The sequence below is a fragment of the Pseudorca crassidens genome, chromosome 16, assembly GCF_039906515.1.
Source record: "Pseudorca crassidens isolate mPseCra1 chromosome 16, mPseCra1.hap1, whole genome shotgun sequence".
In the NCBI taxonomy this organism is placed as follows: Eukaryota; Metazoa; Chordata; class Mammalia; order Artiodactyla; family Delphinidae; genus Pseudorca; species Pseudorca crassidens.
The window spans coordinates 19,183,913-19,206,262 of record NC_090311.1 but is presented as its reverse complement, the minus strand read 5'-3'; the positions used below and the strand labels follow the sequence as shown (position 1 = coordinate 19,206,262).

The window sequence follows — 22,350 nt, the reverse complement described above, 5'->3', positions numbered from 1 at the left end:
CTCCTGAATAACGTGGCACTCCGTGAGACACTCAGGGGGAACTGAAAAATGGAACACAAGTCTTTTGGCATCTAGGAACTTAGAAATCTGTATGACACACACAGGCAAAAATTAAGAATAAATTCTGCTACCTTATAATTCATGTTTTATTTTATTTTTTATTATAAAAAGTGTGAAAGATTATTATAACCAATTTTAAAAACCATATGAAGTAAATATTAAATGTTGTATCTCTTCCCTCCAGTCTCTCCCCCTCACCAGAGGTAGCCACTGTCATACCCACAGATAGTTCTTCTCCCACAAAAATAGGATCAAACTATACACATGATGTTGTGCAATTTGCTTTTATAACGTGACAGTGGGTCTTAGAGCTCTCTTCACATCAGTACATAGAGAATGCATTCTTCTTAACCACTGCAAATATTCCATCTTAAAAGCTGTACCATACATTCTCGATCCATTCGTCTACTGATGAACATTATGTTTTCTTTTTTTTTTCCATTATTAAAATGCTATAATAGTTAGGCCTTTACCATTTACCATGTAGGCGCCACTTCTAGTATTCTTCTCATTGAACTCTCAAAACACCTGTGAGGTAAGTAATATTTTTATCCCTAGATCACAGATAAGAAATGAGATGCAGGGTTGCAAAGCTAACGAACAGCCCAGACTGGAGTCAGGATTCAAACCCCAGCACGTAGAGTCCCTGTGCCAGCTGCCTCTGAGCTTGGTTGCCTTCCAAACGCACTGTCACCTTTGTGTGTGAACCAGGATTCCTGGAGGATAACGTCCTGGCCCGGGGGAGGGGGGATGTCCATATATATTTGTATTTCATATTTTCATAATTGCCACTAAATTGCTCCGCAGAAAGATTATACCAGTTTTCAGTGCTACCTCAAGTGAGAGTACTCATTCCCCACATCCTCGCCAACTTTGGATCTTATCAGTTTTTAATCTTTACCAACATGTTAGGAGGAAACTGGTAGCTCATTTTAGTTTTTAAAACACAGCTCTATTGAGGTATAATTGATGTTAATGAAGTGCACATAAGGTGCACAATTTGATGAATTTTGACACATGTATACACCTGTGAGACCATCACCACAACCAACGTAGTGAACATATTCCTCACCCCCCATATTTCCTGATACTCCTTTGTAATCCCTCGCTCCCACCCGCAGTCCCCAAGGAACCACTGCCCTCCTTCCTGTCACTAAATATTAGTTTGCATTCTGGAATTTTATGTAAAGGGAATTATACTGTATGTACTCTTGATGCTGGGCTTTTTTCGCTCAATAATTATTCTGAGATTCATCCAAATTGTTGGGTGTATGGATAGTTGCCTTCTATTTGTTGTTGAGGAGTATTGCATTGTGGTTATGGGTAGATCACATTTTGTTTATTCATTCAGCTGTTGATGGGCATTTGGGTTGTTTCTGGCTTGGGGCTATTACATATTGTAGTTTTATTCTTGATTATAGTCTCCGATTAGATTTTTTTTTAACATCTTTATCGGAGTGTAATTGCTTTACAATGTCGTGGTAGTTTCTGCTGTATAACAAAGTGAATCAGCTATATGTATACATATATCCCCATAACCCCTCCCTTTTACGTCTCCCTCCCACCCTCCTTATCCCACCTCTCTAGGTGGTCACAGAGCACCAAGCTGATCTCCCTGTGCTATGCAGCTGCTTCCCACTAGCTATCTATTTTACATTTGGGAGTGTATATATGTCAATGCTACTGTTACTTCATCCCAGCTTCCCCTTCCCCTTCCCCAAGTCCTCTAGTCCATTCTCTACATCTGCGTCTTTATTCCTGTCCTACCCCTAGGTTCATCAGAACCATTTTTTTTTTAGATTCCATATATATGTGTTAGCATATGGTATTTGATTTTCTCTTTCTGACTTACTTCTCTCTGTATGACAGACTCTAGGTCCATCCACCTCACTACAAATAACTCAATTTCATTTCTTTTTATGGCTAATATTCCATTGTATATATGTGCCACATCTTCTTTATCCATTCATCTGTCAGTGGACACTTAGGTTGCTTCCATGTCCTGGCTAGTATAAATAGTGCTGCAGTGAACACTGTGGTACATGACTCTTTTTGAATTATGGTTTTCTCAGGTTATATGCCCAGTAGTGGGATTGCTGGGTCCTATGGTAGTTCTATTTTTAGTTTTTTAAGGAACCTCCATACTGTTCTCCATAGTGGCTGTATCAATTTACATTCCCACCAACAGTGCAAGAGGGTTCCCTTTTCTCCACACCCTCTCCAGCATTTATTGTTTGTAGATTTTTTGGTGATGGCCATTCTGACTGGTGTGAGGTGATACCTCATTGTAGTTTTGATTTGCATTTCTCTAATGATGGGTGATGTTGAGCATCCTTTCATGTGTTTGTTGGCAATCTGTATATCTTCTTTGGAGAAATGTCTGTTTAGGTCTTCTGCCCATTTTTGGATTGGGTTGTTTGTTTTTTTTGATATTGAGCTGTATGAGCTGCTTGTATATTTGGGAGATTAATCCTTTGTCAGTTGCTTCGTTTGCAAATATTTTCGCCCATTCTGAGGGTTGTCTTTTTGTCTCGTTTATGGTTTCCTTTGCTATGCAAAAGCTTTTAAGTGTCATTAGGTCCTATTCATTAATTTTTGCTTTTATTTCCATTTCTCTAGGAGGTGGGTCGAAAGGGTCTTGCTGTGATTTATGTCATAGAGTGTTCTGCCTATGTTATCCTCTAAGAGTTTTATGCTGTCTGGCATTACATTTAGATCTTTAATCCATTTTGAGTTTATTTTTGTGGATGGTGTTAGGGAGTGTTCTAATTTCATTCTTTTACGTGTAGCTGTCCAGTTTCCCAGCACCACTTATTGAAGAGGCTGTCTTTTCTCCATTGTATATTCTTGCCTCCTTTATCAAAGATAAGGTGACCGTATGTGCATGGCTTTATCTCTGGGCTTTCTATCCTGTTCCATTATCTATATTTCTGTTTTTGTGCCAGTACCATACTGTCTTGATTACTGTAGCTTTGTAGTATAGTCTGAAGTCAGGGAGTCTGATTCCTCCAGCTCCGTTTTTCTTTCTCAGGATTGCTTTGGCTATTCAGGGTCTTTTGTGTTTCCATACAAATTGTAAAGTGTTTTGTTCTAGTTCTGTGAAAAATGCCATTGGTAGTTTGATAGGGATTGCATTGAGTCTGTAGATTGCTTTGGGTAGTATAGTCATTTTCTCAATGTGGATTCTTCCAATCCAAGAACATGGTATATCTCTCCGTCTGTTTGTATCGTCTTTAATTTCTTTCATCAGTGTCTTATAGTTTTCTGCATACAGGACTTTTGTCTCCTTAGGTAGGTTTATTCCTAGGTATTTTATTCCTTTTGTTGCAGTGGTAAATGGGAGTGTTCCCTTAATTTCTCTTTCAGATATTTCATCCATTAGTGTATACGAATGTAAGAGATTTCTTTGCATTAATTTTGTATCTTGTTACTTTACCAAATTCATTGATTAGCTCTAGTAATTTTCTGGTAGCAGCTTTAGAATCCTCTATGTATAGTATCATGTCATCTGCAAACAGTGACAGTTTTACTTCTTTTCCGATTTGTATTCCTTTTATTTCTTTTTCTTCTCTTATTGCCATGGCTAAAGCTTCCAAAACTATGTTGAATAATAGCAATGAGAGTGGGCAACGTTGTCTTGTGCCTGATCTTAGTGGAAATGGTTTCAATTTTTCACCATTGAGAATGATGTTGGCTGTGGGTTTATCATATATGGCCTTTATTATGTTGAGGTAGGTTCCCTCTATGCCTACTTTCTGTAGACTTTTTATCATAAATGTGTGTTGAATTTTTTCCAAAGCTTTTTCTGCATCTATTGATTTATCATATGGTTTTTATCCTTCAATTTGTTAATATGGTGTATCACATTGACTGAATTGCGTATATTGAAGAATCCTTGCATTCCTGGAATAAACCCCACTTGATCATGGTATATGATCCTTTTAATGTGCTGTTGGATTCTGTTTGCTAGTATTTTGTTGAGGATTTTTGCATCTATGTTCATCAGTGATATTGGCCTGTAGTTTTCTTTTTTTGTGACATATTTGTCTGGTTTTGGTATCAGGGTGATGGTGACCCCGTAGAATGAGTTTCAGAATGTTCCTCCCTCTGCTATATTTTGGAAGAGTTTGAGAAGGATAGGTGTTAGCTTTTCTCTAAATGTTTGATAAAATTCACCTGTGAAGCCATCTCTTCCTGGGCTTTTGTTTGTTGGAAGATTTTTAATCACAGTTTCAATTTCAGTGCTTATGATTGGTCTGTTCATATTTTCTATTTCTTCATGGTCCAGCCTTGGAAGGTTGTACTTTTCTAAGAATTTGTCCATTTCTTCCAGGTTGTCCATTTTATTGGCATATAGTTGCTTGTAGTAATCTCTCATGATCCTTTGTATTTTTGCAGTGTCAGTTATTTCTTTTTCATTTCTAATTCTGTTGATTTGAGTCTTCTCCCTTTTTTTCTTGATGAGTCTGGCTAGTGGTTTATCAATTTTGTTTTTCTTCTCAAAGAACCAGCTTTTAGTTTTATTGATCTTTGCTATCATTTCCTTCATTTCTTTTTCATTTATTTCAGATCTTATCTTTATGATTTCTTTCCTTCTGCTAACTGTGGCGTGTTTTTTGTTCTTCTTTCTCTAATTGCTTTAGGTGTGAGTTTAGGTTGTTTATTTGAGATTTTTCTTGTTTCTTGAGGTCGGGTTTTATTGCTATAAACTTCCCTCTTAGAACTGCTTTTGCTGTATCCCATAGATTTTGGGTCGTTGTGTTTTCATTGTCATTTGTTTCTAGGTATTTTTGATTTCCTCTTTGATTTCTTCAGTGATCTCTTGGTTATTTAGTAGCGTATTGTTCAGCCTCCATATGTTTGTATTTTTTACAGTTTTTTTCCTGTAATTGATATCTAGTGTCATAGTGTAGTAGTCAGAAAAGATACTTGATACAATTTCAGTTTTCTTAAGTTTACCAAGGCTTGATTTGTAACCCAAGATATGATCTATCCTGGAGAATGTTCCATGTGCACTTGAGAGGAAAGTGTATTCTGTTGTTTTTGTATGGAATGTCCTATAAATATCAATTAAGTCCATCTGGTCTAATGTGCCATTTAAAGCTGTGTTTCCTTATTTATTTTCATTCTGTATCATCTGTCCATCGGTGAAAGTGAAGTGTTAAAGTCCCCTACTCTTACTGTGTTACTGTCGATTTCTCTTTTTACGGCTGTTAGCATTTGCCTTATGTATTGAGGTGCTCCTATGTTGGGTGCATAAATATTTGCAATTGTTATATCTTCTTCTTGGATTGATCCCTTGATCATTACGTAGTGTCCTTCTTTGTCTCTTCTAATAGTCTTTTTTTTTTCTTTCTTTCTTTTCAAAATTATTATTACTTTTATTAAAGTACAGTTGATGTATAATATTATATAAATTACAGGTGTACAGTATAGTGATTCACCATTTTTAAAGGTTATACTCCATTTATTGTTATAAAATATTTGCTATATTCTCTGTGTTGTACAACATATCCTTATAGCTTATTTTATACCTAATAGTTTGTACCTCCTAATAATAGTCTTTATTTTAAAGTTTGTTTTGTCTGATATGAGTATTGCTACTCCAGCTTTCTTTTGATTTCCATTTGCATGGAATGTCTTTTTCCATCCCCTCACTTTCAGTCTGTACACGTCCCTAGGTCTGAAGTGGGTCTCTTGTAGACAGCATATATATGGGTCTTGTTTTTGTATCCATTCAGCCAGTCTATGTCTTTTGGTTGGAGCATTTAATCCATTTACATTTAAGGTAATTATCGATATGTATATTCTTATTAACATTTTCTTAATTGTTTTGGGTTTGTTTTTGTAGGTCTTTTCCTTCTCTTGTGTTTCCTGCCTGGAGACGTTCCTTTAGCATTTGTTGTAAATCAGGTTTGGTGGTGCTGAATTCTCTTAACTTTTGCTTGTCTGTAAAGGCTTTAATTTCTTTGTTGAATCTGAATGAGATGCTTGCTGAGTGGAGTAATCTTGGTTGTAGGTTTTTCCCTTTCATCACTGTAAATGTGTCCTGCCACTCCCTTTTGGCTTGCAGAGTTTCTGCTGAAAGATCAGCTGTTAATCTTATGGGGATTCCCTTGTATGTTATTTGTTGCTTTTCTCTTGCTGCTTTTAATATTTTTCTTTGTATGTAATTTTTGATAGATTGATTAATATGTGTCTTGGCGTGTTTCTCCTTGGATTTATCCTGCATGGGACTCTGTGCTTCCTGGACCTGACTATTTCCTTTCCCACGTTAGGGAAGCTTTCAGCTATAATCTCTTTCAATATTTTCTCAGACCCTTTCTCTTCTCTTCTTCTTCTGGGACCCCTATTATTCGAACATTGGTACATTTAGTGTTGTCCCAGAGTCTCGAGACTGTCCTCAATTCTTTTCATTCTTTTTTCTTTATTTTGCTCTGTGGCAGTTATTTCCACTACTTTGTCTTCCAGGTCACTTATCCATCCTTCTGCCTCAGTTATTCTGCTATTAATTCCCTCTAGAGAATTTTTAATTTCATTTATTGTGTTGTTCATCATTGTTTGTTTGCTCTTTAGTTCTTCTAGGTTCTTGTTAAATGTTTCTTGTTTTTTCTCCATTCTATTCCCAAGATTTTGGATCATCTTTACTATCATTACTCTGAATTCTTTTTCACGTAGACTGCCTATTTCCTCCTCATTTGTTTGGTCTGGTGGGTTTTTACATTGCTCCTTCATGTGCTGCATATTCCTCTGTCTTCTGTTTTTGTTTAACTTACTGTGTTTGGGGTCTTCTTTTTGCAGGCTGCAGGTTCATAGTTCCCATTGTTTTTGGTGTTTGCCCCCAGTGGATAAGGTTGGTTCAGTGGCTTGTGTAGGCTTCCTGCTGGAGGGGACGGGTGCCTGTTTTCTGGTGGGTGGGGCTGGATCTTGTCCTTCTGGTGGGCAGGGCCACATCCAGTGGCATGTTTTGGGGTGTCTGTGAACTTAGTATGACTTCAGGCAGCCTCTCTGCTAATGGATGGGGTTGTGTTCCTGTCTTGCTAGTTGTTTGGCATGGGGCATCCAGCACTGGAGCTTGCTGGCCATTGGGTGGAGCTGGGTCTTAGTGTTGAGACAGAGATCTCTGGGAGAGCTCTCGCTGATTGATATTACATGGGGCTGGGAGGTCTCTGGTGGTCCAGTCTTCTGGGCTCAGCTCTCCCACCTCTGAGGCTCAGGCCTGACACCCAGCTGGAGCACCAAGACCCTGCCAGCCACACAGCTCGGAATAAAAGGAAGAAAAAATAGGAGAAAAAAAAATGAACAGATAGAACCTCAAACAAAATGGTAAAAGCAAAACTAAACAGACAAAATCACACAAAGAATCGTATACACACACACTCATAAAAAGAAAACAAACAAACAACAACAACAAAAAAAACCCAAACAGTTAGAACCCTAGGACAAATGGTAAGAGCAAATCTAAACAGATAAAACAACACAAAGAAACATATACATACACACTCACAAAAAGAGAAAAAATGGAAAAAATAATAGTAATTTTTAAAAAAAGAAGAAGAGAGCAACCAAACCAATAAACAAATCCACCAATGATGACAAGCACTAAAAACTAAACTAAGAGGAACATAAAAACCAGAAACAAATCAGACACAGAAAGCAAACCCCAAGTCTACAGTTGCTCCCAAAGTCCACCGCCTCAATTCTGGGAACATTTGTTGTCCATTCAGGTATTCCGCAGATGCGGGTTTCATCAAGTTGATTGTGGAGATTTAATCCGCTGCTCCTGAGGCTGCACCAAAAAATTTCCCTTTCTCTTCTTTGTTCGCACAGCACCTGGGGTTCAGCTTTGGTTTGGCCCCGCCTCTGCATGTAGGCCGCCCTCAGGTGTCTGTTCCCTTTTGGGAAGTCTGAGGTCTTCTGCCAGCGTTCAGTAGGTGTTCTATAGGAGTTGTTCCACATGTAGATGTATTTGTGGGGAGGAAGGTGATCTCCAGGTCTTACTCCTCCCGCATCTTGAAGGTCTCCCCTCTGATTAGCTTTGAGACCTATTGTCTCATCCCTCTCAGTAGCGGGCATACGGTACTATTTTCTGCATTTGACAGGTGAGGAAACTGAAGCCCAGAGACTTTCTTACCTAAGATCACACAGCAAGCTCATGTCAGAACTGAGGATTCCTAATTGGAGACCCTCTTGTTCCTCCAGTTCAGGCAGCACAGTGGAGGAAAGGCAATTGGGTGCAGTGGTTAAGAGCACAGACTGTGGAATCTGACTCCCTGGGTTCAAATCCCAGCTGGCTGCGGGACAAAAAGCTGCTTATTTAACCTCTCTCCTTGGCTTTCTTCATCTCTAAATAAGGGCTGGTAATAGATGCCTACCATGTAGGGTTATTTTGAGGATTAGCTGAATGAGTACTGGTAAGGTCTCAGTGTCTTCCAGTAGAAGGTACTTAATACACATTGTCTATTGTTACTCATTTATGAAATAGTTATTGAGACCTCTATGCTTCCTCTCACTGGGGCTACATAACTCTTCACCCTCCATGATCTGTTCCTAGCAGAGAGACTTCTGGGCGTGGGGGAACAACTCAGGCTTGGTCCCTGTGGAGAGCAGAGGGGAAGAATGAGGAGGAGAGGGGGGCAGAGTCCTGCTGCTTAGGGGCTGGCCTGGGCATGGGGGTGGGGAAGGGCACCCTATGTGTTTCAGGCCAGCTCTGGGTGACCCCAGCCAGTGTGAGCCTGCCAAGGCCTGCTCTTCCCAGAACCAAAGGGCATTGCCTGCAAAATGCAAGCTCCCCCGCCACCCATCCCAGGCTTTGCTGGGATGACAGAGTTGTAATTACCAGTGCCAGGAGCTATTACTAGAAGGCAGACGTAGCTTTAGTTATTGTACTTAGTAGAAGCTGAAAAATGGGAGGACCAGGTCGCTCCAGAACTCACTGGGACCGTGGCAGTTTTTTCTTGACGCTGCTGCTTCCCCTGGCCCTCACATTCCAGAGGCATCCCAAGGCAGTGTTGGTATCCTAGTGGCCGTGCAACCGCCGGTTACTCAAGGGTGAGTTCCCAGGTGTTTGGGGATCCTGTCCCAGCTTCTCCTTCCTCAGAGCTGTCTCTGACCACCTGCCCAACGAGCCCCAGAGGCCAGTGGAGGCAGGGAGGAGAGTTGCTGGAAGCCGTGGAGTCTGGGTTCTCCAGGCAGCTCTGGTGAAAGGCTGGAGGGCCTTTTGGCCCCTGTGCAGAAAGGTTTAACATGTGTCTGGAAACTAATATTCTTTTAATGCTTTTTTAAAAACTTTATTTAAAAAAAAAAAAACAACTTTATTTTTATTTATTTATTTTTGGCTGCATTGGGTCTTCATTACTGCACGTGGGCTTTCTCTAGTGGCGACGAGCGGGGGCTACCCTTTGTTGCGGCACACGGACTTCTCACTACAGTGGCTTCTCTTGTTGCAGAGCATGGGCTCTAGGCACGTGGACTTTAGCAGTTGCAGCACGTGGGCTCAGTAGTTGTGGCTTACAGGCTCTAGAGCGCAGGCTCAGTAGTTGTGGCTCACGGGCCTAGTTGCTCCGCAGCATGTGGGATCTTCCCAGACCAGGGCTCGAACCCATATCCCCTGCATTGGCAAGCAGATTCTCAACCACTACACCACCAGGGAAGGCCCTGATAAATGGCTCTTTTGCAATGGAAAAAAAAAGTTATTACAAGTCTCAGCTGCTCCTCTATGACAGGGTCTCCTGTGCACTTAGCTCTGTCTGTCAGGAGGCAGGAGAAGGAAAGTGAAGCAAGGCCCAGGCTTGTGGTCACACGCAGTGCCTTGGCTTGTTCCCCTCTCTGCAAGAAGCTGCTCTGCCCCTGGTGTGCCGCTCACAGCCCCGCTCTCCCTGCCACCCCTTGAGGCCAGATCTCCAACCTTCCCCCACCCCCAGCAGAACCAACCAGATGGGCAGCAGCAAAGCCCAGCTGAAGTGTGTCAGCACACAGGGAGCAGCCCCAGTCTGAAGGTGGGATCTGGGTGTCCTGAGTGGCCACAGCCCCTTTCCTTTAGTGCCGCAGTGGGTCCTGCTCATCATGGCCCTCACACCCTGTTCTTTAGCTGGTGCTTTACGATCAGGTGCCTGAGGAAACTGAGACCCAGGAGGGGTTCAGCCAGCTCTCCCCAGGCTACACAGATTCTTAGCCTCTGGTCTGTGCCTTCTCAGACCTGGGCTCTTTCCAGTCTGCTGTCTGTGTCTTCAAGAGGAGAACTGTGACGCTCAAACACCTTGGTGGAGGCTGGAACGGCCACCGTCCCACTTCAAAGACGAATCCTCTGGGCTGTGACACTGTCACTTGTCTGGCTGTTGGGCCATTTCCCTTCCTCAGAATCAAAACGCCTCCCAGAATCCTGGGACTTTTATTTAACGCATCATAAATAAAATGCTACCAATTAATGGTTCAGATGTAAAGACTGGAGAAAGATGGAAAAATGTTTATGATAGATCATCACATGAAAAAAGGAGGAGATAGCATTACACTTAGGGTGTGATTAAAAATGTCCCCCTCCCCCCAAAAAAGGCTCGCTATGTAGATAGTGTGGAAGAAAGTATTTTGATTGGAATGACTCTGGGTGATTTTTCCTCAATTTTATCTTTAAAATTTTTCTTTAATGAACATAATTCTAAAATAAGCAAACAAAAATGAGAGCATTTTTGGACTTCCCTGGTGGCACCGTGGTTAAGAATCCGCCTGCCAATGCAGGGGACATGGGTTCAAGCCCTGGTCCGGAAAGATCCCACATGCCACAGAGCAGCTAAGCTCGTGCGCCACAACTACTGAGCCCGCGCTCTAGAGCCCACGAGCCACAGCTACTGAGCCCACGTGCCACAACTACTGAAGCCCACGCGCCTAGAGCCCGTGCTCCGCAACAAGAGAAGCCACCGCAATGAGAAGCCTGTGCACCACAACGAAGAGTAGCCACCGCTCGCTGCAACCAGAGAAAGCCCGGGTGCAGCAACGAAGACACAACACAACCAAAAATAAATTAATTAAATAAATTTAAAAAAAACACCATTCACTTTATTAAAAAAAAAGAGAGCATTCTTCCAGAGTCCTGGCCACAACAGCTGCAGAGAGGGGTACAGTGTGGAGAAACAAAATCCACCCAGGGAAATGTAAGAAACCTCCTTCCTTCTCCTTTCCCTGGAAATAGGCTGATTGTAGTAGAGCCTGGACCTACTTCCCAAAGGCAGGTGCAGAGCATATAATTGCTAAGCCCTCCATCACACTTCAGGGAGTACATCCCTCACATTCACAGCAGCCTGTGAATGAAGTTGATGCTATTTTCTTCCTGCCTGTTTTGCAAATGAGGCAACTGAGGCCTGAAGAAACTGGGTAACCAGCCAAAGTCCACAGTAATCAAGGGCTGGAGTGCACTGCTCCTGTTACCACCTGACTGCTGTCTGGACGCCGGGGGCCTCCCTCCACCTTCCTAATTGCCTACCTGTCCACCTCCAATCCTTCTGCAGGGGTGGAGTTCGTGGTGCCCAGGACCGGCTTTTATTGCAAACTGTGTGGGCTGTTCTACACGAGCGAGGAGATGGCAAAGATGAGCCACTGTCGCAGTGCTGTCCACTACCGGAACTTACAGGTAACCGTCGGCCTTCCTTGCCTAGCGCCCGGGGAGGGTGTGGGGAGTACTCCCTGGTCTCAGTTTCTGTGCGTTGCTGTCTCCTTCCGTTTCATGGAAAACTCCTCCTGTTGTCTCTGTCCTGACTCCACCAGGTGGCTCCGTATGGTAGCTGCTTCCCACGTGCTCTCAGAGCATCTGTCTCCACCTTGGTACAAAGCATTCTGTTTGGCTTGGGTTTTTTTGTAACTGCCTCTCCCTCTAGACCGAATGACGTGTTAGTGTTCACCTGGCCCCTGGTTGGGTCTGGTCCCTTTTCACCTGGATGTTCCAGATGCAGATGTTTCTCTATGTTTCTCTTCCCCTGTGCACTATCCTTGTTTGCTAGAATAAAACCCACTATTATGTTCTATTGAAATGTCCGTCCATACTGCAGCTATTATCACAGGCATACCATGGACCAGACACTATTCTAGGCACTGGGTAGACAACAACGAAAAAAGCGGACAGCAATCCCTGCCCTCATGGACCTTCCATCTAGCGTAGGAGATAAGCAAAAAATAAAATAAGTACGTTTCATAGTATATTAACCGTGGCATGTAAAAAATACCCTATATACCATATTTTATCTTATCTAACGTGCCATCAGTGGTAAGACACATCACTATTTTTTGATATCAACAAGCAAAAACATGTTACAAATTAAACGGTGAGGCTCCATCAACTGTAAAACGCATCTCAATTTCAGAACTGTTAATGTGTGGAAAAAACACTTCTTAAAATCACAAGATATAGCAATATATCCTATAATATTTACCTATACAATATATAGCATATTAGAATGTGATTTTCATATAACTTCTGGTATAAGCTGGGGATTAGTAATGTAATACAAATCATGGAAGATCAGACACTCAGGGGTAAGTATATCAAGGCACCTCCTGTTTTTACTACAAGGAATCAAACTACATTTTTGAGGCACAAGGCCTTGACATTAGAACACCCTTGTGGTAGCAGCATGCTGTAATTCCAGAGCAGGCATTACTATCAGTTTAATTGTTAAAGAATGGCTGCTCTGGTGGTTCTTGGGATGTGAACCAAAATCCCTAGACAGTGTTTCAAAAGTATTTATACTACTTAGGCCAGGTGTTCAGTAGAATTTGAGAACTTTCTCAAATATGTAATTTGAGAAATTTCTCCAAATGATTTGAATGTGTACCCCAGTTAAGAAAACTCGGATATGGGCCAGTTCTCTTGTTTTATAATTGAGGAAACTGGGGCCCAGAGAAGCCAAGGATTCGTCCAAGCCTTGGATTTGTCCAAGGCTATGTAGATGGTGAGTTACTAGGCCTGGGGCCAGATTGCCTAATTCTTAACCCCTTTCCTCTTCTCACTCTACTAAGCTGGTCTTGCAAACTGAGACCCATGTCATGGCCTGGGTCACCGTCTGCAAGGGACTGTCCTTGGCTATGCCCAAACTCAGGTCATTTAAGCCTCTTGATTTCCCCCTGGAAAGCAGCTGTTCTATGACCAAGGAAGCCACGAGGTCTGGGGCCCAGGTCCCAGCCTCTCCTGGGGGCAGGCAGTGACTTGGCCAGGCCAAGGGTTCAGAATGGGCTACCCGGCGCCAGCCGAGGGCAGCTGTCTACCCTGAAGACATCATCATCCCTCACCCCCAAGAAGATTAAACCTCTAGAACGGCACGGCTGGATGGGGTCTTGAAGATCATCAGGTCCTGATTTTCCCAAACCTTGGTCTTCACACCAGCTGGAACCTTTTTAAAATGTAGCTTCTTGGACCTACCCTATACTTGCTTATTCATTCTCTCTCTAGCGTGGGGCCTGAGAATCTGCATTTTAAAAAGTCTTTCCAGCAGATTATGATACTTCAGCATGAGAACCTGTGATCTCATCCGGCATTCTCGGCTGGATTGTGTAGCCCCCAAGGAGACACACAGCTCAAGGTCAACCAGGAAGGTAGGAAGAGTGAGTGCAGACTTGCCAGGGCCTTGAATTCTAAACCCTGTGTTTTTTGCAGGGCAGCCGACTGCACTATGTTCAGGGCCTCCGGGCCAAACCCCCAGGCAGACTCGCCTCCCCACAGCAGACGATTCCTGTGGTCCCAGGCATGTCAGGTCCAGATGCTGGCTAAGCCCCTTACGCCCGCCAACTGCAGTTCAGGTTGCCCTGGCGCACCTGTCCTGAAGATGGGAGCCTCCATTGCAGGCTACCCAGATAGGGTTTCTTCCTATCTGGGAAGTGGCCTTGACAGAATGTCTCTGTCCACACAGTCACACCTACTGCACCGCACTCCGTGTTACACGTGTGAAAAGGGAGGAATTCAGCCCGAAGTAGCAGGTGCTGGCTGACACCTAAGTCAGGCAACTTGTAAACCTGGCATCCCCAGGAGGCCTTGAGGTAGGAGTTGGGTTGTTCTTTGAGGCAGGGTAGAAGGATCCTTCGTTTTCTCTCTGCAATCCCGGCTGTGCCCACTGCTGGTCAGTGCTCTGAGAGAACCCACCAGAGTGATCGGAATAGCAGGTGGAGTCAGTGCTAGATGGGAAAACTAGACGCCTGCTCGGTCCATTGGTGGTACACCCACCCGCATGCCCTTCCTGAGACGAGGTGGAGGAGAAACCCGGCCCTCCATCAGCAGCCTGGCCCAGAGAGATCCACGGTCTGCCCTTCTCCCCGTCAGTCTCACCCACCACTCAAAGCCAACCACAGTCTCTCCTAAAGAGAGCAGGTCGACCCCGTCACCTCAAGCACATCATCTTGTCTGACCCTCAAAAGCAACCCTGGAGGAGGAAGGAGGAAGATATCATTTCTCCCATTTAACGGTTTCGGGTCTGAAGCTGGGAAAAGATGAGTGACTTTCCCCAAATCAGACAGCTGGTGCCACTCATGATAAAGGGCAACATTGCTGAGTGTTTATTCCATGCCAGGCAGTGTGCTCAATCCTTTATGGTACCTCTCTTGGACTTCACAGCAACCTTATGCAGTAGTTACTATATTACTCACACTTTACAGTCGAAGATATTGGAGAACTTGCCTGCTGAGAGGTAGCATTTGAACTGGGGTCATCTGATGGCAAAGCCCACACACCTGACCACTGCAGGGGACTTAACCCTGCTGACTCTTAACCCAGTGCTCTTTGCACCGCCCTTGGCTGTCCCAGCCATCAGAGGATATGCAGCTGGGGCGCCAGGCATTTTCCGGTTCCACCTCACTGCGTTGAATCCAGACTCCTAGGAGCAGCCCGACAGGCTCGCCGAGTTGGGCTGGGGGCCAGCGGGAGCAGTGAGTGCTCTGGGGCGGGGCGGAGGTAGGCCCCCACCATGGAACCTCCGAGACACTGAGCCTGCCAGCCTGTCTGCTGGAGTCTCCAACGTCAGGCTGCGGTTTTGTCTTTCACAGTCGCTATAGGACAGAGCTGCTGCCGTCCCCACACTTCCAGCCTCCCTCTCGTCACTCTGCCTTTTACACGTGATGTGCTGCCTGGAACCCAAACCTTGGTCTTCACACCAGCTGGAATCTTTTAAAAATGTAGCTTCTTGGGCCTACCCTATACTTGCTTATTCATTCTCTCTCTAGCGTGGGGCCTGAGAATCTGGAACTAGAACTAGAACTCTTTCTGGAAAACAAGTAGAGTTGTTGTGGGCATTAAATGAGTTTATAGAAGAAAAGCAGTTAGAACAGCACTTGGTCTGGGATAAGGCCTATGGGTGTGTTTGCTATGGTTAGGATCTGTACTTTCTACCTTCTCTATGGGTCATTTGTAAACTAACATAAAGGGGGCGGAGCTCACCACTCAGCATGGGTCCTGGAGCCCTGGAAGGATCTGGGGAGGAAGAAGAGGGGTCCCACCCACTGGGCAAGGTGATAGGAGAGGGGGCCGAGGCACACCCCCCTTCCTCTCCCACCAGCTCACCACTCTCTCTGCCCCCCGTCTTTGTCCCACAGAAGTACTTGTCCCAGCTGGCCCAGGAGGGCCTGATGGAGACCGAGGGGGCAGGCAGCCCTCGGCCCGAGGACAGCGGAATCGTGCCGCACTTTGAAAGGAAAAAGCTCTGACATCCCTGCCACTGCTGCAAGCGGGGAGAGGAGGGTCTGAGAGGTGGGGCCTTCCCACCCTCCGGGACAGGAACTAAGGCCAGAGAGGAAGGAAGACCAGGCAGGCCACGTGGCCTGGGTCCGTCCTCAGAGACTCACGAGATGCCCCTGCAGTGCCTGCCGGAGGCCTCACCGCGGTGTGTCCAGTCTGCTGAGGGGCACCCACTCGCTCCCTGTCGACTCCTGTTTCCTTCAGTCTTTCAGTTTGCTTCTCTCTTCCTCCCCATCCCACCTCCTCCTTCTGTGCCCAGTGTCATTTCCTTTTCATAAAATCCAACTTCTCAGGGATTTTTACAGTGTTCCGATTCTTGACGGGATAGGACAGGTCAAGCCAGGCTGAGTCTTCCAAAAAAAAAAAGATTTCACGGAGACTCCTGGGTTGAGAACCACGCCAGTGAACCTGGAGCCGTTTCTCTGCCTGGCGTCCTGTGTGTGTGGGGAGCTGAGTCGGGTCCTGCAGTCCTGGAGGGGGGAACCCTAGACAGTCAGTGGGGCAGAAGCTGGGAGTTCCTCCAGCTGGACCACCTTTCTGAAAAGCCCTGATTTTCATAACTCTTTCATCCTCTCTGTCGTTCTAGAAGCCCACCAGATTCATGCCTTAGAATAAAATTTGAGGAGGAAAAGAGCCCTTCATTTTGGAAGCTCTGATAAGTTCCCCCCAAATGTATTTCCTTCCTCTTGATTTCAGGAGATGCCAGGGTTTGTTCTACTCTGGACATTGAATTTGGTCTAGACTCACTTTAAGTAAAAATGAAAACAGAAGCGTCTTTCCCCTCCGGTTAAAACAGCAGAAGGTCAGGCCTTCCGTTGAAGGTTGGCCTCCCAGCCGTAAATGGTTGGCTTGGGAGACACCAAAACGAGGAAGTGGCATCTGCCCTTGACTCGCCCTTTGGAGCCTACACTCTGGGCTCCAGCAGCCTCATAGCGGGATGGTTTTTAAATGGTCTCTTGGAGGCAGGGGACACAAATGAGAGAGAAGACTGCAGGACTGCGGAGCATTTGAGGGTTGCCAGGTGTTTGTAGGTGGACCCTTTCCAACTGGGCAGAAGGTTAAGGGCATCTGAGAGTTGATCCCGTGTGCAGACTTTTATATCAAATGTTAACACAGCACAGGGCTCCTTCCCACCAGGCTCTGCGATTCTGAAAGGTCAGTGGCTTCAGGCCCCAGACAGAAAAAGCTGCAGGGTCTGCCATCCATTGGAAGGGTCTGGGGAAAGGTGCTGGGGGAAATGAGGCTCAGCTGCAGCCCTGGAGAAACCCTTGAGAAGGTCAGAGGGGAGCCTGGTGCTATTGCCTCAAGCTGAGACACTCGCCCGGAGGCGGCCGCCCCAGCTCTGCCCCGGAAGACCGTTCCTGTTCTATTCCTGACCACAGGCAGGTAGACTGGGTCGAGATTGTGTGTTTTATTTTAATTTTTTGCTTTTTTCTTTCAATGGTAGATAAGACTATACTGCACATTCTGTCCTCCGCACTAAAGGCAGAAGGGTAGAGAGATTATCTGAGTTGGACACTGATGTTTTATCAGTGAGGGAACTGAGGCGCAGAAAGTAAGGAAAAACAGAACATAAGAGGATCACGTGTAAAGCTTGGGGCAAGTGGTCGCTGGCAAGGAGACAACTGTTGGGGACCTGTGAGAGGGAAGAGTTCAGGCGAGCACCAGAGGCAAACAGACCAGCTTGGACAGGTATAGGGAGAGGCTGGAGGCAGCAGGGAACCTGAACTTGGCATCAAGCAGCTGGGGGCCTCAGCAAGGTGAGTGTCTCAAAGAGAGTAGAGTTTGAAAGTGGTGACTCAGCCCAGACCTGGTCCCCGGGCTGACTCCTCTGTTTTTTTTTTACCTGGTGCTCTGGAAACCCACCTCCTCCAGTTTTCGGAAACCTCTGACCCTGTGTGTCTTCCTTCCCACTGGTGGGAAGTCAGGAGACAGCTCTCTGGCCTCCTTTACTGAACCTTGCTGGGAAAAACCTAAAGGCTAAAACTGCATTTTCAGAGATGCTGGCAGTCTTTTCTCCCAGCAAAGTGGAAGCTGACCCTGCCAGCTCATCCCCCCAAGCAGCGTTTCCTTGGAAATCTGGATGGCTGTTCCAACAGCTGAATTCCCTAGTAATGTAACGTCTCCCTTGCTGATAGGCTGACCTTCCCCATATTTTACAGCTGGAGAATGGCCCTGTGAAGGAGAGAGAAGAGGCTCTTTGCGGTCAATCAGAACCTTTAGTTTAAAAAATCATCTAAGATCCTTTTTTTGTGTGTATATATATATATTTATTTTTATTTATTTTTATACAATTCCATTGGCATAGTTTCACCCACTCTATAATTTGCACTTTTTATTCCGTGTGTCATACACAGCGCAGTATTAAAAGCAACCAGGAAAATACTGATTTTTTTTTTTTTAAAGCTTTTCTTCAGTGTTTGTTAACCATTTCAAAATGTCTCCCTGAAAAGGTCCTTCAAGAGCAACTGCTGCAACAAATGTATTTGTACCCCGGGGTTAACATAACAAAAGGCCTGTATACTGTCTCTTACCGTAAACACCTGAAATAAAGTATATCCACGGAGTATTCCCAAAGAATTTGGTAAATTTGATGTTGTTGTGAGCAGCAGCTGTTAGTATCAGGGTTTCCTTTGACACTGAGGCTGTGATCTGTTAGATTATACTTGAACTGGACCAGAGTTTGACTTTTGAGCTTATGAAAAAAAGAAAAACATTAGTTCACTTAAGTTTGAATTTGTAAAGTATTGGAATTTGCTGAGTGTCCCATAAATCGTCACCACTTTTCCCAATCTATATAACTGACAGCAAGTGTTCGTTTTTACAAAAGGAAAAAAAGATTTTTAATAAAGGGAATTTGAAAGCTCTTGAGTGAGTAGCCCTCTGTCACACAGGGATCCCTCAACCTTTGGCTGGGGGATGCTCAGCGAGCACGGAAGTTCGGATTTGGTCCCTCTCTGAATCTAGAATGTTTCTGAAGAGTGGAAAAAAGAGGACACAAGAGGTTCCACTCAGGCCTCGGGGAATCAGAGCTTCTCAGGGGTGAACCTCCAGGAGGGTTGAGTGCAGGAAAGTGGGGAGCTGCTGTTCCCCACCCCAGAAGGGTCAGATAGAAAAACCTCTTGGCCTCTTATACCCCCCGGCCCTTCTACCCAGCACTCTCGGATCTTCTAGTGGCCAAACTTCGTTGTCCTACACCAGGGTCAGGCTGTTTCTGGAGGTTCCATCATTGTGAAGTGGTCAGCGCCTAGCTTGGGCACTTGTTAGCTCTGTGGCTTCCGAATTCCCGCTTGCTTGGGTGTAAGGGCAGGTAATGGTATTAATCACCTCTCTGGTTGTTTCAGGGTTAAGATGATTGCTAGTGAAAGCACTTGCTCTGCTGCACAGCCCTGAATCTTTTTTGTTTCGGGAGTCTGTGCTCAGGACAACAACTCTCCAATTTTCAGTGGTTCTTAAGTTCTTTCTCAACCATTTCTTCTAGCAAAACAATGCCAATCTCCTGGGACCAGTTAGCAAGTCCTTTGAATGGCCTGGAACCTTCTCTGGGCCTTCCCCTCCTGTTGGCAGTGCTCCTGAGTCAACGGGGAGGGGCTGGGCAGTCTGGCCCCAGAGGGCAGAGTGACTGGGGCTGCCTGTAATTAGTGGGAGCAGATTGGTCCATCTGAGGTAAGTTCCCGTCAAGCCTGCTGCTGCCACCCCTCCCCCGCCCCACCCACCTATTGTGGCCATGGGAGGGCTGAGCTCAGGCCTCCAGTTCCCAACCAGGAGGGGTGGAGAAACATCCTTCCCCGCAAGTGCTGGCTGCGCCCTAGCAGGCCAAGGCAGTGGGTGGGCCTGGAGCTCGTCCTGCTGCCCTAAGTTCAGGATCCAGAATGGCTGGCAGTACCCTGGTGCCTGGTCCCAGCGCGTCCCTCCACGTGGCCCAACTCTTGGGGGCACGACGCACGTTGTATTCTGTGAGATGACCCGCCCCCCGGAGCTGTGCAATGGAGCATCCTGCCAGGGGCCTCCCTGAATTGCAGTTCCTTGCCATGCCTGGGGGTTCCCGTTTGCTCTCTCGGGTTCCTAAGGGCCTGAGAGCCAGGTTCTGATCCAGTCTACCAGGCCGGAGCCCTGACATTCAGACCCATTCTCCAGGCTCCCTCCTTCCCCCAAGGATCGGCACCAGACCGCCCCAGCCTGACTCTGCCACGGCCCTCGCAGGCCAGGCCACTTAGGGACTGACCTTGGCCCTCATCTGGCCTGAGATCTCTGTGCCCCTCTGAACATCAACAGCAACTGCTGACTGTCCCCCAAGCCAGTCATGGGACATCTGGGCTCACCCTCAACAGCTCCCCATTCTTCTTTCCCACCACACTGACCCTACAAAGCAGCCTAACCCAAGTGGATTTCCAAACATGTTAGAGCAGGATGGCCCCAGAGACCCCCAAGTCCTGGCCCTTCCTTTTACAGATGAGAAAACAGGCCCAGAGAGGGGAAGTGACTTGTTTAAGGTAACACCACTTATTGGTATAAGGTAAGAATGGAATCCAGATGTCCTGGGAGGTCCTACTGGGAACACATGGGGAGCCTGGATTTTTTCAGCCAAATTCTTTCATGAATTTTCTAGGTCTAGCCCTAGCTGGACTCCAGCGATCAGCAAGGACTCAAAACAAACCCTTGATTTTTGTGCTTTGCGTGGATCTGAATCACCTGGGGAACCTCGTTAGAACTACAGATTCCCTGCCTCCTGCGTGGAGGTTCTGCCTCACGCTAGGTCATGGGGGCTGGGGGCGAGGCATTTGCATCTCAGCAAGCCTCCTGGGTGATTCAGTGCAGGTGGAGTCCGCTGCTGGCGCTTTTAAAAAACGCTGCCCTAGATGTCAACCGGGGACTTCCCCAGCAGCTCCTGGAATAGAAGGGACATTTATTTTGCTGGGGGGAAGGGCAGAACAGAAGTGAATGGAAAGCATTCAAGGTAGGGAAGACTCCAGTGTGGAAAAGGCTTCAAGATGGGAGACAGAGTGGGGAGGAGCTATGGTCTCGCCATGGCAGATGGAGATGGTGGGAGCTGGTGGTGGGAGGGGGCTGGGTTTGGAGCATGTGCCAGGATTTTTTTCAGTTGAATTCATACTTACTGTGGTTAGGCAAAAGTCTTCCAAAGGTCTCTTTACCCTCGTTAATGGCTGAACGCACTGTGATTATTAAGAAGACTCCTGGTGATAGGCTGGCCCCCTCAGGGCAGAGCGTTGTGCAGTCAGCAGGCCTTTTGAGGAGACAGGAGGCACAGGCAGCAGGGGAGTTCCCCAGGGCCTTGTCACTGCCGGCGGGGAACCCTGGGGTCACACACTGTCCCACGCTCCATGAGCCACCACGAATACCAGTATTAGCCCTGCAGATTATTAAGCCTGTCTGCACGCCACACGCAGTGTGCACTCTGTAGGGACACTGTCTCTCAGCTTCTCTACAACGTTGAGAGACAGGCACCGTTATTCTCCCATCTCACAGGTGGGGAAAATGAGGCTCAGAGACACAAAGTGGTTTGCCCAGGGACAGACAGCCAGTAAGTGGCAGAGTTGGGATTCAAACCCAGGTCCACGTGACTCTCAAACAATGCTTTTAACCAGTATTCTCTACCGCCCTTCTCAGGGCTGGGGTCTTCTCTTGTTCCTGCTTCTTGCTGAAACCTCTAGACCCTGGGTGGGCCAGGAATAGCCGGCTTGGGAGGATTACAGAGCCAAATTTAGCTAGACTCAGGTGCTTATGACTGACCTCCTGATGGTTAAATTCCTGAAACTGATCTCCTCAACACTTCCCCTCCTTAGAATGTAGCTAAAGAAAGGCCTCCACCCACGCACTGCAGGAAAACAGGCAGGAAGGCTGAAGGTGCCAGAGAAACACTGCTTCTTCCTTCTCCCGACTCAGGAGCTTCCACCCGGGGAGCTGGATCCAGGGGGTGAGGGATGGGGGAGGGCCGGGTGCTGGGGGTGCTGCTTTTGCTTCAGGGCAGGGAGGAAAGTGCCTTGTTTTGTGTTCCTGGGGAATTTCGGGGTATAAGGGCTGTGATCAGAAGGGGATTTCCCACTGCCCCAAAATGCAGGCAGGCTTTGCACTTTTAACCCTTCTTTCCTGAGGGGAACCTCTTAACAGCAAGGAGCTGAGTTAATATACAACACAGGCCATGTGTGACCACATTAAGCAGAGAGAAGATATTTTAAGTGAGGATTGAGGAAACCTGGAGGCAGCAAGTGTGTGAGCAGTAAGGGCTGATGTGGTGGTGGTGAAGAAGCATGAAATGTGACTGGGAGCCTCCTGGGAGCCAAGGCAAGAAGAGCAGGCATGCTCCCTTACTTGGCTCTCCTTAGAATAGAGAGAGCATGCCAGTTAATCTGGGGAAATTGTTCTACTCGATTCCATACTCCAGAAGAATTCTCCTTTGAGACTGTACATGGTATGGGCAGAGGCACTAAGAGGCTTGGAGATTATCCTTAGGTAGCTGGCAGCCTGAAGTTGGAAAAGAACACAGTGGCGGCCCCTCTGGAGGGGACATCAGGATGGTCCCTGGTCTGTGTGAAGTGGTTCCTGATGTGGCAGTTAGGCCTCCC

The 22,350-nt window shown here is 46.2% G+C and overlaps 1 protein-coding gene across 4 annotated transcripts in view; it reads left to right on the top strand.

Annotated features, from left to right (window-relative positions):
- Positions 1-18,632, top strand: part of RBM20 (RNA binding motif protein 20) — a 216,924-nt gene extending 198,292 nt beyond the window's left edge. For all 4 annotated transcript variants that reach the window (XM_067709437.1, XM_067709434.1, XM_067709435.1 and 1 more), the window contains exons 13-14: positions 11,562-11,683; positions 15,625-18,632. In XM_067709437.1, the coding sequence (XP_067565538.1) occupies positions 11,562-11,683; positions 15,625-15,735 (233 nt within the window). In that variant the 3' untranslated portion in view covers positions 15,736-18,632. The remainder of the gene's footprint in view (positions 1-11,561; positions 11,684-15,624) is intronic.
- The last annotated feature ends 3,718 nt before the right edge of the window (positions 18,633-22,350 follow it).